At 37.6% G+C, this 17,340-nt stretch overlaps 1 protein-coding gene across 44 annotated transcripts in view; it reads right to left on the reverse strand.

Annotated features, from left to right (window-relative positions):
• Positions 1-17,340, reverse strand: part of col13a1 (collagen, type XIII, alpha 1) — a 115,555-nt gene that overhangs the window by 49,851 nt on the left and 48,364 nt on the right. For 17 of the 44 annotated variants that reach the window (XR_013190695.1, XR_013190707.1, XR_013190705.1 and 14 more), the window contains exons 3-6: positions 6,815-6,841; positions 3,883-3,918; positions 2,297-2,323; positions 206-256 (exon numbers count right to left, since the gene is read on the reverse strand). The exons of 5 other annotated variants lie outside the window; for them this stretch is intronic. Coding sequence is in view for 25 of the 39 variants with exons in the window: in XM_077197021.1 (XP_077053136.1) it covers positions 206-256; positions 2,297-2,323; positions 3,883-3,918; positions 6,815-6,841 (141 nt within the window). In the remaining 14 variants the exon portion in view is untranslated. Of the gene's footprint in view, positions 1-205; positions 257-2,296; positions 2,324-3,882; positions 3,919-6,814; positions 6,842-15,980; positions 16,034-17,340 lie in introns of all 44 variants that reach the window. 22 more of the 44 variants (XR_013190698.1, XR_013190701.1, XM_077197020.1 and 19 more) reach the window with 6 other exon arrangements.

Here is a 17,340-nt window from a genome sequence, read left to right on the forward strand (position 1 = left end):
TATTTATCGAGCTCACTTTGGGGTGGTCTATAAGTTAAGTGCGGAAAGAAAAACAATAGAACAACCCCTTGCCAAGAACTCTTGGAATCATAGGTTTGAGACCAAAAGCTGCTAAAATCTGCACCTATAACCTGTATCTACTCTGGAGATCTGACATTAGAGGAAGATGTTGAAGAGTTTAAGCAGTGACAGAGCAAACACTTACAGGAGGTCCTCGTGGGCCAATGATAGACAGACCTGGCTCTCCTGGCGCTCCCTACGGACAGATAAGAGAGGTAGAAAGACAGTGAGGAGAGGAAGTGACAGAAAAGAGAAAGAATGATATCCACTAAACTACACCTCGTACACAAACCCAAATGTATCAGTGAATATATTGTATCTGCAGAATGGAATAACCCTTTCTGAAACACACTATAACATCTGTTTAACATAACTTTTTCGCTAAGCCGCCTCACGGAGAGCGCTTGCATGTGGCTCAGAGGGAACACTGTATTTTGGTCTGTAAGTAAAATGTCAGCAGACCCTCGTTCTCATTTCAGAGTTGTAGTTTACATCTTGACAGCGAATTGAGAGGGTCAGGGAGCACTGCTGAGTAAACAGCAAACGGCCCGGCGGGCTGGTTATTTGGCGTAAACTAGGTGATTTGCACAGTGTCTGCCTGTCCGCAGCACTGCACCAAACATCCAAGCGCAATCCTGCTACGCTCTGTGGTCAGACAGGAAAGCTCTCAGGTTTCCAGCACTTTCCCTAATTAGCTCTCTCATGTGAAACTTTATCAGGAAGACACCTTTGATGACTCAGCCATCCATCAAATTGTGGACAATTTTTTCTGGTTCAATGCCCACTTTATCAGGGGACGAAGGAGTATTTGTTTTAGCACTTCTTTGAATCACCTACAAACGTCACTAGAGTGAAAGGGGTGATGTAAAAAAAAAGATTTTCAGGTTGTGGAAAAGGAAAGGACTCCTAAGCTTTGCCCCCACGGTTTATGGTTACCCACAGAATCTTGCAGAGATCTGTGCAACAGAACAACTGAAGATCTAAAGATATCCCTTTGAACAGGCTTACATTACAAGCATTTGGCAGCTAGGAATGGGTACTGGACAAAGAGTCCAAATATATTCAGCCAAAGCAGGAGTAAATTCTGCTGATATTTAAGAATTGGTCTTACTAATGAATGATACGATCTTCACAGATTTCATTTCGTTCAACAAGTAATCCTTTCTGTCTAAAGAATACATTGTCTCAAGTTCTGCAGTTCTTGCTAAGTTCAACCAATCAATCACCGATTCGCCTGATTTTCATCTGGCTTGAGCTTTCTAACGCAACCACTTATGATTCAACTGAATTTATTTGCTTGCGGACTGAAGCGCTAAGGCTGCCAGTTTCAGGGCTAGTGTGCCCATTTATCTTGAGGGGGTTTGTTTTGATATCCAATGACGTAAAGTTCTTCACCCAAAATTTTTTGGGTCAAGACTTACCCTTGCTGAAAGATAAAACATGACCGCACTTAAAAAGAGGGGATAAAAGTAACCCCCTGAAACAACAAGGGAAGCCCACTGATTATTCTGGATGAGAATGTGGTGGGTCTTTCCAAGGTCGTATATTGTCTGCTTCTCTACTTGTCGGCCCGGTGGTCACACCACTATTTATTTCCCATCCAAATTCTTTAGAACCACAGTGTTTTGCTGGCAAGCGAGGGTAACCATCCAGAAGTTTCACTACTTTCATGTGATGGTGAAGGATGAAGAATATGTTACTCCTCACATTGCTTGTTCAGCCTCAGACATATCATTCCAGCTTGATGAAGGGAGGCCACAGAACTGCTGGCTTGTAGAAACACTGAGCGAAGCTGCCAAAAGGGACGGGTTTAAGAATGTCTCAAACCACATTTGCCACAACAGGAACTAAAGCTCAATGTACTAAATTCAGTCTAGAGTGCTCAGTCATACCAAATACAGACTATAAGAGACTTCTAGTGACTAAACAAATGGTAGGATATTGTATGCTGCTTCATTCCAAACATCCCTTTGTCTAGATTGGGGAGTCTTAAAACTTCACAGTGCTACAAGAATAAACAGGTAATCCAAGCATTGTGGGAAACGTCTTCCGAATGTGACCCCCAAAGGCCCTTCAAAATAAAGCCTGAAGCCTTCCTGATATAAATCACAATACCTGTGCACTTTGTGCAATGGATTCAGCCCCCCCCCTCACCCCTCCCTCACCCGCATCAACACAGCCACCCACAGTGAGAGAGTCTCAATTCTGCACATGCAGGCTGACGTCCTGCACTTACCTTCTCCCCCAGGTTTCCCTTTAAGCCCTGGTCAGTCACAGCAGACACAGTCACATGCACAGTGAGAAGGAGAGAGACAGAGAGAGGAACCAGGGTTAGCGAGGTTCTGAGAGGACACAGGCATGCAGCAGCCTGAGACAGAGCGTTTGGAGGTTGGGGAATGGGACACACTGACGTACTGGAGCATTTTTGGTTGTTGAGGGGTTGAGGCTACAGGGGAACGGAAGCACTGGAGTGTTACACTGCTGGCCTGATGGGAGTAATCGATAGTAGATGAGGGGGCTGCTAACTTTTCTCACAGACAGACTGGTCAGTGGAGGAGGTTGGAGGGGGGAAGGATAAGTCATGAAGAGTGAAAAAAAACCACTTCCTGTGAGAATCTAAAGGAGCACAATGTAGCTTTACACCAGGTGAAATATGGAAACCCGGCTTGGGGCTCACAGTTTGAGCTGAACGCTGCTGACTGCTTTTAGGTAGGGATTGTTTTTCAAGAGAAAGCATTAGGGTGAGCTTAGAGTATGCAACCATACAAGGGTCAAGATTCTGGAATGTCTCCTTTGAGGACAATGCAGTTTTATCGGTTTCTTAGTGAACATGTTTAAGGAAGAGTAGCTGCTACGCTCCAGGGGGACATCTATATGACTATGTGGTTTTTGGATGACCCTGAATTCTGTTGCGACACATCATGCATTATGCTAATCTGAAAAATGGCCAATTCCAAATGCACAAATCTTATGAATGAGGAGGTAAAATAGAGCTCACAACTGTCTGTGGTTTTCAAATCTGTTTCTCTCGCTTGAATAAATCTATATTGTCTCTCTATGGATATATATACAAAACTTTTCTTCCAAGATCTCCTCTAGGTTTGGCTGCAAATTTTACCTTCGCAGCATGTAGAGTGTAGAGTGTAACTGACAAGAAAAAAAGTGTCTTTTTTGACGTCTATTTTCTATTTAAAGATCAACAAGTAAATCATTTTTACATGACTGAGCAGCCAAGCCAAACTGAGTAATAAGGAGAGAGAATTTCTCATCAAATGCAGCCAGAAAGAACTGTTCTTCAGGCCTTGTTCAAATGTGATGGAAATATTTCAGACATCTCAGTAAGACATTTCCCTTATGATTGATAAAAAATAATTGAAAAAATATCAATGTTGGCAATGAAGTGGAAACCATTTTCTGGCTGGTCATTTTCTGACAATTTTTTTGGTTTATATCATATAGTTGCGATGAAAAGCCATTAAACATTTGGAATAAATTCATGTGAAAGTTTGTGAATGTTTACATTCACAGTACAAGCTAAAACAGGTCAAAACTAATTAGGAAGTGAATATCAATTATACTGGATGTTGTATATGACATACTTAAAATTAAAGCAAACATTAATATTGTCCAATCGGACCTGATAGAATCAGTATGGCCTTAGGCATAAATTACTGGTGTCAAAGCAAAGGTGCTGTACAGTTAGCTACAAATGTTTAGCTTTAAATAATGGCATGCCACTGAGCATTGATGACCAATTATTCAAGACTACAGCAATATACTACAGACTAGCTTGCTGGGCTTAGTGCATATCAAATCACTCACCATTCTTCCAGGAATGCCCATTGATCCTTTGTCTCCCTAGTGGTCAATGCAAAGTCAAGAGGAAAATCAGGAACAATAAATCTGACAGACTGAATCTCTACAATCTGCAGTTACTACCACTACCACTAGAGACTAAATTACATTCAGCCACATATTCAAGCGGTATGGCTACGAAGAGTTAGAAATGTTAAGCTGACCAGTGTGACGCCAACTTAATGTCTATATTACTAAACATTCACCTACTGGTAAACTGAAAGCTGATGCACGCATGCCAAAGAATTCTTCAAAATCTAAAAGTTAACTAATTAAGAATTTGAAATGAACGTGTAGCAGACAGACATCAAGCATCATCAGTGATTACATGATCCCAATGAAAGCATGGAGTTAATGCAGCGAAAAAATTTGTTTTAGGGCCATTTCACAGTGCTTGCATAGGGCAATGTTTGCTAGCTGACCATATCACAGATGATGAAGTGACTGAAAAAGTGTGGGAGCATGACAGTTTGTTTCCTTTTGGAAGGGTTTAAAGGAATTTTTTTCCTTTTGGAAGGGTTTAAAGGAATAGTTCACCTAAAAATGAAAATCCTGTCATCATTTATTCATCGGTATGTCACTTTAAACCTGCATGACTTCCTTTCTTCCACAAAAAAAGCGTGGATTTCCATGCTTCATTCCATGTGATTACAATGCACAGAAACTGAAGCCATCAAGCTTTAAAAAGTATGCAAAAGCACCATAAAGTTATCATGATCAATTGAATCAACAATACAATGTTCTCCTTTTAAGTTCCATTGAAATCCATACAGGTTTAGAACAACATGAGTCCTAAATGATGACAGAATAAAACATTTTGGGGGTGAATATCCGTTTAACAACTATGAACTATGAAAACAACCCGTCCTATCATAATTAGCTATCCACACTAATACATCCCACCACTTACTTTAACTATGGAGAAAATCCCCAGAACATATGGGAAATGAGATCCTGATATAATAAACAGTCATAAGGATTCACTATTTGTAGTCCTGGACCAATGCTTTCCCAAACATTTTGCACTATGTAACATGGCCATTAACTCCTGCAATGTTGAAGTGACTTATTATGCAAGGCTGTCCATTCCTACAGCTGTTTTTATTTGCATTCCTGACATTGCAGGTCAGTGTATTAGAAGGGCTGGGAGCGTTGACAGCTTGCTGACGACTCACTCGAGTAACACGTAATGGAAGGGGGTGGGGGTGGGGGGGTGGGTATGGGCGAGGGGGCGAATTGGCTAAGACTCCATAATTCATCAGAAGTCAACAAAACATTTGCTCAAACAATGACTGAGCACATGGACTGTAGCTTTGCAGGTGCCTCATTTTTAAAGCCGTTAAGATAAAGATTCCTAGAAGTATCCATTTAGTTGGAGAGTTAATTCGCTGCCTGCTGCTTAATGTCCCAAGAGGAAAGTCACTTGACTGAATTCTCTTGGCTCTGTCCAAGGTGCTGATTTGAGATAAACTTAATATAGCTTTATGCCATTAATTAGTAAAACTTTGAACTGTTAGTATAAGTTGTTTAAGTATAACTTATTTAATAACTGTAGATATATATATCTAGTGCTTTAAATCAGAAGTAGCTTGAAGTACAATACAAAGTCCAGACTTATCCAAATGAGCCCCAAAGTCCTTAACTACAAACCAGAAGTGTTAAATAGCCAAATATACATGTGAATGTGCAGCAAAGCTTAAATATACAAACCACACGTATCCCCTAATAGTTCAACAGAGCGTGAAAGCCAATATCAATATTTTTTTGAAGTACTAATCTAATAGACACATTTTGTGTAAAATACTTGCCCCCTCCACTTCCTACCCCTACCTTCCATCCTACAAAAATACAAATTTTCATCTCAATTCCTGACGATGCAATCAATCAAAAGCTTTGGCAAGGGATCACATTCACACTTTGACCAGACCTGTCAACAATTTAAACAAAACGTACACAAAAAAGATTTTATGGCAAAGTTTCACAAGAAGAGCTGTCATGAGTGATGGGGGTTTGTAGGTTATAATTGGCAGGTAGGACTAGAGTTCACATACAATAAGATGGACTTCTTCTAACATGCTATAATGAAAGACAGATGTGTTTGAGTTTTGGTTAGTAATATTAGAATTTCAGCAGAAATTCAGAAGAGTAGATCCAGACAGACACCAAAGGGCCAGAGAGAATACAATCATGTATAAAATACAATATGTCAACTTGAAGGAAAAGAGACTCGTCCCCGAAGCCAAGCTAAGAGACTCATTACAATAAGTCTAGCTAAGCTTATCTGGTTTAGGGGAATGTTCAGTAGGGTCCAAAAGTCTGAGACCACAGTGCACTACTTTGGAGACATTCCTAATTTTATGCTTTTTCTACATTACAAATGATTTTACAAGCATATCAATGGAGTGCACACGTTTATGTACAACCTGATCTTGTTTTCTAGCATGATTTGAGAATGATCTCAAGAACATCTTAAACTTCAGTGGGAGCAAGATCAAACAATTTATAAATTTAGTCATATTCAAATTTTTCCCTAAAAAAACCCTAAATTTTGTCATATAAATTCCTAGATTTAGTCATAAACTGTAGATTTTTTCACTCCATTGTATATTGGCAATATTAAGAATTTAAGAAAATAAGATAAATACTCTCAACATAATACATTGGTTGTATATTCTCAGTCCCTTCGTTAAAAGGTGGTCTCAGTGTGTCCTAATAAAGAAGCTGTATATGACATGCTTTTCAAGAATATGCAACATAAATAATTTGGTATTTTTCATTTTGTGGTTGAATTGTTTCAATACAGCTTTTTAAACATCAGACACTACTACAAATAGGTAAATTGCAAGAAAACCAAACAAGACAGATGGACCGACAATAGGACACGTTATGAGACAGTTACCGGAAAGCCTGCTCGTCCAGGAGGACCCTGAAAAAGGGGTGAGAGAAATGGGTACAGAATAAAGAAAGAACCAGTCAACATTACAGATTAAGAAGAACACAATAACCTGCCAAGCCATAATAAAATTCAGACTGCTTTTACAATGAGGCTGATTTCAGTACTGAATAATGAAAACTATTTTTTGAGGAACTCCGTGATCCAGCATTAAATTTCATTGTGGCAAGGCTCAAAGGTAGCAGCAGGAAAGCACTCCAAAGAAGCATTCCACAAATGCAAACATCATCAAATGCTTTTACAACACAATTTTCTTTGGATCCCAGAAATTCTTTTTTAATATAATGACATGTTTCTTTTTATTAAATGGCTTTTAACTTTTAAAAAGAAATCACACAAAAATAATTTTAATCTATATATATTTTTTCCAGTAAAAATACACATTCTTAAAACAAGAATTTAATCCAGAAGAAACAAACATTGTATACGTTATTAAAACTGTTTTTCAATGAATGCATTTCATTAAATTAAGTCATTAAATTAAGAATACATTAATTTAGGTTTAATTTTATAACCCCACTGGCATTTTTTAAACATCACTAATTATAAATTTAGTGATGTTTATGCTTAAAAGAATAATAAAAAAAAACATGCCAATGAGATAAAAAAATAAATAAATAAAAAATAATATATATATATATATATATATATATATATATATATATTGTCTGTATAATAATGAAAAAAAATCAATAATATTTCCTGAAATAAGTCTAATTATCTCACAATTTTCCCCCGTAAAATATCTTTGCTAGGTTGTATAAGAACTGGAAAAGAAGACAAAATACTGATTTTCTTCATTGTAAAAGTCAATTAAGTTCATGTCATCACTAATCATGATTGATATTTGAGTAAGATCATTTCAGTGCATTTAATAAGAATTTAGTGCTAGTATGAACAATGAATAGTACCACATGTCTGATTAAAAAAGATGTTCATTTAGGGGCCCAAGCATGCATGAAAAACAGTTTCACAGATGAGAATCCTTTATATCATGCTTGACTTCAGAGTCAATTGAGGAGATCGCCTGGTTTAAATCAAATCAAATAAGTTTATTTCCTTCACTGTGAGCTATTCCACTGTGGAATTTTTTTTTTTTTTGTCATTACAGAGGTTTAGTGGTAAAAACCTGACAGCTGTTTGATCATTCAAAGAAAGATCCTTTCTGTTAAGACTACCGTGACGCTCTTCATTATATGATGATGCATTTATAGTTTATTTCATGAGCCTGTGGAACTGCATACTAGTGTGTGTGTGTGTGTGTGTGTGTGTGTGTGTGTGTGTGTGTGTGTGTGTGTGTGTGTGTGTGTGTGTGTGTGTGTGTGTGTGTGTGTGTGTGTGTGTTGGCTTTCCTCTTGGACTACAGTGTGGAGAGGGAAGCGATCTATCAAGCCTCAGCCCCAGGGAGGAAACTATTGTAGACGAACAAAAACATCCGTGGCACTGTCTTCTGTCTGTACACTTTGATTTGACCATACACCTTTAAAATATTACAAATTAAAACTTCATTTTTGTTGTGTTGTTTTATGTGTGCAGAAAAAAATATATGAAACATAATTTAAAAACTACTTTTTTGTTACACAGCATCTATCAGAAAGTTTTCAGTGAATATATAGTTTGTTTGTACAGTATAAAAATCATTATGTCAATATAAAAGTCCCCATAAAACATGGAAACCTGTGTGTGTGTGTGTGTGTACCATTCATAGTAAGATTATTTTATTATTTAGGATTTTTAAAGAAAATAATACTTTTATTTAGCAAGGAATGAATGGAATTGATCCAAAGTGACATTACAAACATTCCAAATAAATTCTGTTATTTGAACTTACTATTCATCAAATAATGCTGAACATATTTTTTTTATCACAGTTTCCACAAGAATATTAAGCAGCACAATTGAACATTGATAAGAAGAAAGTTTCTTAAGCATCAAATTGGCCTATTAGAATGATTTCTGAAGGATTGCATAACACTGAAACCTGGAGTAACGTTGCTCTAAAGTCAGCTTTGCATCATAGGAATAAATTACATTTTAAATGTATTAAAATAAATAAATAAAATGTTTATTTTAAATTGTAATATTTCACAATATTACTGTTATTACTGTATTTTTAATCAAATAAATTCAGCCTTGGTGAGCATAAGAAACATTTAAAAATTTTACAGACCCTAAACATTTGAAAGGTAGTGTATATGAAACACATTAAAACACGTTTATTTGACAGCTCCAGGGTTTTCGTGAAAACGGCAGTTTCTTTCAGTTTTTCCCCTCCGTTTGGCCTAACACTTTGTTCATGGTCATCCAGTTTGAAATGTTGACTACAAACACGTTGGGAGTGGCTTTTGACGGCAGCATGCACAGTGCATTATGGGTGTTGAAGTTTTCCTAATATTTGCCAAAAAGGGGAAGACAACAGCACTTTTTCTCTGTTTTCTTTAGTCAGGTAGCACCGATTTCAAAATTATTTTCGCCTTTCTACTGCATAGGCAGATAAGTTTTATTGAAACCCCATTTTGCCAGCAGTCAAGAGTCCCTTCAAAGAGTCCAAAAAGCAAAAAACACTATTATTTTGTATTTATGTAACTGGGCAATCACAAAAATCCTGCTCTCTTTAAATCTAATTTGTATCACTGCTGAAGTTTGTGGGAAACAATGAAAGACCACTAATAGGATCTATAGGTTCAAAGGTCATAGGCACACATGTAAGCTATATGGGACTGGGACGCAGCTGGAAGGCGTTTATAAGCGGCGGTGTGTAGAGAGAGGAACAGATCTCTGCTGGATGTAGCTGCCATTAGGAGTGTGTATAGTGGTCTCTGCTGCGTAAGAGTGAGCTGGCTTACATGTGCTGTGTATATATGAACGTGTTGAAGTATGCATAGCAGGTCTAAGGTGCAGACCCAGGTGCTGAGTGGGAGCAGGCCACTGTGGCCTGCTGGGCACTGCTCAGGCCGGCCCAGAGGAGCGTCTGGCGAGGTCAGAGGTCACCCACCGGAAGAACACTTCATTTGAGATCCACGGTAGCAGGGTACATGTGGCTCTAATTTAGCCCTCAGCACTGCTGGGTAAATGAAGGGGCACCCCAGAGGAAAACGGGGGCGACCGGCTCTCTAGAGCCCAACTTTACATGGATAAGAGATATTCAACGGACAAATCATCAAATACATCACCAGGGGAAACTAATTTAATTGCTGTTCTTTTAAAACAAAGCAGCATAAAGTTCATCTTCAAAAATAATATCAAAACTAAATATATAAATTCTTGGCATGATGATATTGAAACAGTATTGTGATGTAAAATATCACAATACTGTTTCGATATCATCATGCCAAGAATTTATATATTTAGTTTTGATATTACTTTTGAAGAGACTTAATAACCCAGGTCAGAATATGCCTACTTCCCTACTATATACAGTAGTAGATAAAGAAACAGTATGAGGTAAGAGTAGTATGACCAAATTTGTAGTAAGTAAACAGTAGGCAAAAGTACACAATGTACTACTTCTGCCGAGATTACAAAGTGCACATTTGATGAACACGTAACTGACCTGTGAGGCCACTGGAGAGGATTTGTAAAAAGCAGTGAAGCAACGTATTGACACCATAAGTCACATGATAATGTCAACATGGTGAATGTAGTATGTTTGAATTACATTCATACTACAATACAATACTACAATACTTTTTTTAATCGTACAAAAGAAGTACCTACTCAGAGAGTATGTGATTTCGGACACATTATTGTGGAGGTCAATGCATACTTGATTCTTCTAAACAAACACAAACAGACTCACCTAAGAATATAATTGATATTATATCCATATATAAAGTCCAATTCAGGTGAATGAGAAACCAATGTGTTAAAGGGATAGTTCACTCAAAAATTACAATTCTGTCATTAATTACTTAAGTCTCAAAATTTTGCAAAAATTGCTCAATTCATATGGATCAGTTATACAATTTCTTTATGAACTTTTTGAAGTGTCAAAGCGGTAGTTGCGTAGCTGTCAATTCTCAGATTTCAACAAAAAGATCTTCATTAGTGTTCCAAAGATGAACGAAAGTCTTATTGGTTTGGAACGACATGAGGGTGAGTAATTAATGACAGAATTTTCATTTTTGGGTGAACTATCCCTTTAAGGGTCGCAAAAATCACAATTTACATTAAGCATAAATGATATAATACTGTATCACAAGCTCCCTGCTGATTCCCACCGCTATATTCAAGCGTTTCACCTCTAATGTTCAGCCTGTGCTTGACATAACCATTGCAACGTTCCACAGGAGTTTTCAACACACTAACGAAGGTGCTTTCTGTCAATGTACATGTAAAATGTTTCATGTCACTACTAATTGCTTAAGGCTGGGTTGGGCCAACCGTGGCTTCAAAAGTGGGCAACGGGCTATGCTCCTGTGAGGTGACCTGTGAAGAACCCCAGACTATTATGTATTTAAACATTTAGTATTCACTTTCAGCGCACAGGAAAAGGCCAATTTGGTGAAGTTTACAGTTGCCATCACATCAGTAAGAGTGTTGTCTTAGTGTTCTTGTTGGATAATCTGCAGTATATACTCTTCTAAGAATTTCCATAGGTCAGTGTAACAGGATGGCCCTCTATAGGGCCATTGATCAGGGTCCAGGCTTGCCAAACTCCCTTTACTGAAAACAAACACTATAGTTAAAGACATGCTGACACTGATTGCCAATAGATCACCAAACTTGTTTAAAGAAGACTGACTTGATTAAAAGAATTCACTAACTATATCTAAACATTCATACTCGACAACAGTAGAAATATCAACCTAATGTTTAAGTCTGAGTGCATTGTTTGACAGTACTTTCACCTGCCTTTTAGTTCTGTTCAATTTACCTCCAATTTATGGGTTATGCGAGCAGGTGTTGGAATGTTTGTATACTAATCTTTATTTCTCACAAGTTTCAACTCAGAAGACTTAAAAGAAAAGTTCACCCCAAAAACTAAAATAAAAGGGAGTGAAAGGGAGAGGGGACACACTCAATCCAGCTCCAACAATCACATAAAAACACCATAAAAAGTGGTCTTTTCTTGATAACATGTCATGCCAGATTTGAGGTTCAGTGATAATGAACATCACTGATTATTGAATATGTTACAACAGTGAGTAAATGATGACAGGGAGTTTCTGGCCACACTTTATATTAGGTGTCTTTAACTAATAAGGTACATAAAAAATGGTTAGTACATGTTGTGTTCAAATTGTATTGCAAAACACTTTTGCTGCTATTGAGGTGGGATACGGGAAAGGTTAGGGACAGGTTTGAGGCTTGGGTAGGCTAAGGTGTAAGGGATGGTTCAACAGAGTAATTATAAATGTATATACAGAAATTAATAACAGCTGTAAATGCATACATGTTTTTATATTGTACTATAAAAAATTAAAAAATAAATACCTGCATGTACACAATAAGGGCATTGTATAATGATTAATTTAAATGTTACTACATAGTAGTTAAAGACACTTAATATAAAGCGGGACAAAGTTTCTTATTTGTGTGAACTATCAGATAGTTTATGGAGAATCGAATCTAATGCATCCTGGCAAATCTGACGGCATTTTGAGACAGTGATGTCTTCTAAAACTTTAGAGGACAAATGTGAGATTACTGGAGTCTTTTTAACAGTAGGTTTGAGCAGAAGTCTAATTTTGTCCTCATTTACTCTCATTGTTTTCTAGTAGAAACAGTTAGAGACCTTATTTGTAATTTGTCTTTTCTATGAGGAGTGTTTGCCTGTGGCTGCTGTTATTTCATTAATCACTCAAGCTCGACCTTCTCCCTCTTACTGCAGCTGTCCAACCGCACCTAAATTTATATGGCCCAACTCGCTTTTCTCCTCTACTATATATATATATATATATATATATATATATATATATATATATATATATATATATATATATATTTCCCTTGACCTTCTTTCTCACTATAACCTAATTCAGCAACATTAGCCCTCAAAAGATATATTAAGTTGAACAGACTTTGTCTACTAATTTTGCTGTCCAGCCAAATTCCCAACGTCCAAGAGCCGAAAAAAACATTAATATGTCTAAAGATAATGCCATGCGATTTAAAGGAGAAGTGTTTAATTTTTGTGGCACTAGAGTCACCAAACAAAATTGCAAAAAATAATGATTGTTTTCACATAAGTCTCCTGAACACTCTAGTATTGGTTGAATCAGTGTTGGCATGTTGGGATGCTTAGAATGGCGAAAACAATCAAACCAATGTTTTGATAGAGCCACAGAATCTCTACTTATAGAAATATAAGAAAGTATTTCAAAATCAAAAACTTGCCCGCTTCACCTTTAACACAAGCTCTTCTTCTGGCGGATGAAAGTGTGGGTGTTTATATGTGTGGCGGAAGGAAACGTAACTAACAGTTTCCATTATGTAAATAAAAGTTGTGTAATCAGCACTCCATCAGCAGTGACAATAAGGAAACGCATGAAAGATAAATTCACTCGCAAAACACACACAAATACACACAAAGCCACAGAGTTTGGGTCACATTACCACAATCCAGTCAATGAAGGGACAACGTCTACTTACAGGAGGACCTGCAATAAAAACAGAAAGAAAGAGAGATTAGTCACACTGAAAAAAATTATAATAATCTTGAAAAATAGACACTCATCTTGTTTGGACCATGTGCACATTACATCAAACAGTTTACACTGACTGATTTTATTTCCCAAAGAACAGGAGAAGAAAACTGTCACGCAAGTCTGAATTTCCGTAGTTCAACCGGAATCCGAAGTGGGTGTTCTGGGTGTTCAGCCCAGTCTGAACTGATGAACAACGCCTCAGATTTCTCTAACCGTAAGACAATCTCTGAGGAAGATTACAGCTCACATGCAGGTAGTTTAACTAAGTGCGTCACAGCGTTTAAATAAAGCGTTAAAAAATATGTTTATAATTTAGCAGATGACAGGATTGAAAAGCTCTCAGTGGGAAAGTGCTGCTTGTCTCTGGAACAGGGATGAGCAGTTAGTCCCCCAAGCAACAGACCACTGAGAACTGAGTGGGAGAATACGCCACATCACTGGAAGACTGTCTGCACAGATACATCACACCCCTGTTCTGTGCACGCGAACCCCACCCAGACATCACAAACTGTCCATCTCCTTCATAACTAATGCTAAATCATACACTAGCAGAGTAAAAACAGTGGAAACAGATTTCATTAACATCGTTCGTCAAAAAAAAAAAGGTTAAAAACATCGTTTTCCATGGTGTTTCTGGTGGAAAATCCGGTATAGGTTAAAACCTCAGGGAAAATATGTGTGTAAATAAAACTATGATTTTACACTCTTATTGGCCGCTGAAAGCCTAATGAAAATATGCTTCAATATTAATAAACGAACACGAAAGGGTGAGGGATGTATAGAACTTTGTGAATAACATTGTTCCAATCCTGTAGAAATCATGTGGGCTCAGCAGGATATCATGGCTTTGAACAAACAATGATGCAGCTTGATCAAAATTAGTTAGATAGCTATATGTTAAGTTTAATAAAAGCTCAAATTATGAGCACATGCATTAGTATGATTTACAGCCTCTTTTACATCCTTTAACCAAGAAACTTCAATCAAAGCAGAACTAGATCATAGCTTCAAGCATTATTTAAGCTTTAAATGTTATCAAGGAAGAGCAAACTCAAAAATGCTGATGACAAATCTTTTCCCCTTATGTAACTTAATATCTCCCAGAACTTCTCTTTTATAACTTCTTATGTCAGGACAACTGCAAGAATGAAATCAGTCCGTCGAAGCAATTTGTTACAGAACTACTGAACTATTTGACCAGAATCATAAGGGTTTGTTACAGGATTTTCATCCAGGAACCTTTTTGTTCCTCTAAAGAGTTTGACAAGGTAACACCTCTCTTTTTCGTGCATTTGGACTGAGCTCTGTGGATCACCGTGAGTCTGAATGGTGCATTAAATATGGCAGCCTTAAGTAATGGTTCAGTCACACCGGTGACGAAGCTTTCCTATGGGTCCATCATTATTCTTTCCTTTCCTGTTTTGAGAAGTCTGTATTTTCTTAGAAATCAGAACTTGCATTTATCAAAGTTGCTGCTGAGACAGCTAGCCCTATTTTAGACCTAAAAGCAAGAATAAAAGAACAAGTGAACAACACACAATAAATGTGTGGTCACGCAAAAAATAGCTCTCTGAACATTCCAGATCAATCTTTGTCATCATAAACACTCTCATTTTCCCCATCTGATCCCATGACTCTTTACTTGAAACCACTTTATAAGAAAAAAATATAGAGGAATATATAGGTCATATAGTAGCAGACTCAAATGGAGCACTTACAGACTGTCCTGCACAAAAAAAACATCTCATTGGCAGGCTTTATGCAACTTGCGGGACGAAAATGAAAATTAGTGCTGAGAATTTGTGAACTAAATGATAAATAAAAGTGTGATTGATAACTTTACATGTCAGTCAGGCAGTCTCTTCTTTTCTAAGTGGGCAGTTCTTTGCTCTAATAGCTGCAAACAGTAACAGTCTTCATTTTTCAAGTCAAAAGTCTATCAACTCCTACAGTATAATCGTGTGAAATAAAAATACCATTTTGATGGATGTGACCCCAAACACCTTTAATAAAATAATAAAATAATATTAAAATAATAATAATTTGTTACATTTATATAGCGCTTTTCTGGGGACTCAAAGCGCTTTACATACTGTAGAAGAGGGAATCTCCTCAACCACCACCAAAGTGCAGCATCTACCTGGATGATGCGATGGCAGCCATATTGCGCCAGAACGCCCACCACACACCCACTTACTGGTGGAGAGGAGACAGTGATGAAGCCAATGAGTATATGGGGATGTCACCTGTCTCCTTTCAGTGTTGCGTCCAAAGGTTTCTGTTGTATTAATACTATTAATTTTGCGCTAGGACTCAATTAATCTCTAAATATATTCTGTACAGTGCTAGCATCTCTAAATGCTTTAAGCTTGTTTGCATGCTTCTCTTGCTATTAAAGCACATACGTAACAGCTTATACAAAACAGCAATCCATGGAGTTGCAGGCACAGGCGTATGATTACTAAAGACCTACCTGAAGCCCCATCGCGGCCTTTCTTTCCCCTCAAACCAGGTCCTGATTGAAAAACAACCTACAATCAGTCCCAAAGTTATAGAATCTCGAAAGCAATAGCTATACACCATAGTAAAGCCTTACCCTGCTACAGTCTCAGAACAGCTTTTCACTGGGACAGTATCCTTAGAGGGACAACATTGCACCTTACAGAATATACTCCTAAAAGGTTTACAGTAGTACTTTAAGTGTACATATTACTACTCAACGGTGATAAATTCACATTTAGGGGCAAAAAAGGTACAAACTTGTCCTTTTAAGGGTACTACCCAAGTGACAAACCGTTGCACCCATAAAGGTTCTGCAATTTTTTTTCTGACAGATTTCTATTAGCAGAGCTAAGAATTGCATTCCAATACTTTATTATATAATGTTTTAAACCAACATTATATAATGTTGGTTAGTAATAAATTCATCCCAATTCTTTGGACCAAGATCCCTGTGGCTGCAATAATTAAAGGCAAAAACTGGGCTAAAAATAAATCACCACAGAGTTGCGGCAAGCGGCAGTAGCAAGAAGCAGATAACGTGTCAAAAACTGTGCCTGTGCAGCCAGCAGTAGGATGAGTGGACACTTTGGTAGACTGTATACTGGGTGTGGAGATCCTTAAAGCCCCAAAGTGAAAGTTGAAACCGAGCACACAGACACGTGGAAGCATGTGTTCTGATTCCTGACGCATTCTGGACTTGAGTCCACTTCCTGCTCTAGAGACAACCTCCATCCAAACGCCAATTGAGCCGGGGTGTCAAAAATACCCCATGTGATGATGCCTAGAGGACTCTGGGTGTAAAACTATGCATGTCTAGGGAAGTATGTTTGTGTGAGAGAGCTAGAGGTGGTACACACAACAAACAACACCGAACTATAAACACAAGGAACATTTAATGCTTTCATTAAATGTTTAGGCAGTGCTATGCCAGTTAAAGTATTAATATCGAGCCGCATATCACAACCACCTGTTACCGTCCTTATGCAAGAGGACTGGAAAGTGATAGGAAAGAGATCTTCTGTTGAATGCTGACACGCGGGCACCCGAGTCACAGGCCCCACCCCTTTTCATAGTACTGAACTCTGAATTTTAAACTATGAGGAGGGCCCAAATAGTTTGGTATCATTTCCCCCTAAAAAAACTTCTATGGTACTGCATAGACCTTTGGAAACCTTTTCATAAGATTTGCATTTCGCAAATACCTGTATTATCGTATTTTTGTTTACCTGGTTAGGAATGTGCCATTGTTTTTCTATGTACTGTAAATATACACTAGACAGATGTCCTTAACCGTTGACATTCCGTTCTAAACGACACTCA

This window comes from Siphateles boraxobius, unplaced genomic scaffold, assembly GCF_051911475.1.
Source record: "Siphateles boraxobius isolate OS27281-9 unplaced genomic scaffold, OSU_SipBor_1 37, whole genome shotgun sequence".
In the NCBI taxonomy this organism is placed as follows: Eukaryota; Metazoa; Chordata; class Actinopteri; order Cypriniformes; family Leuciscidae; genus Siphateles; species Siphateles boraxobius.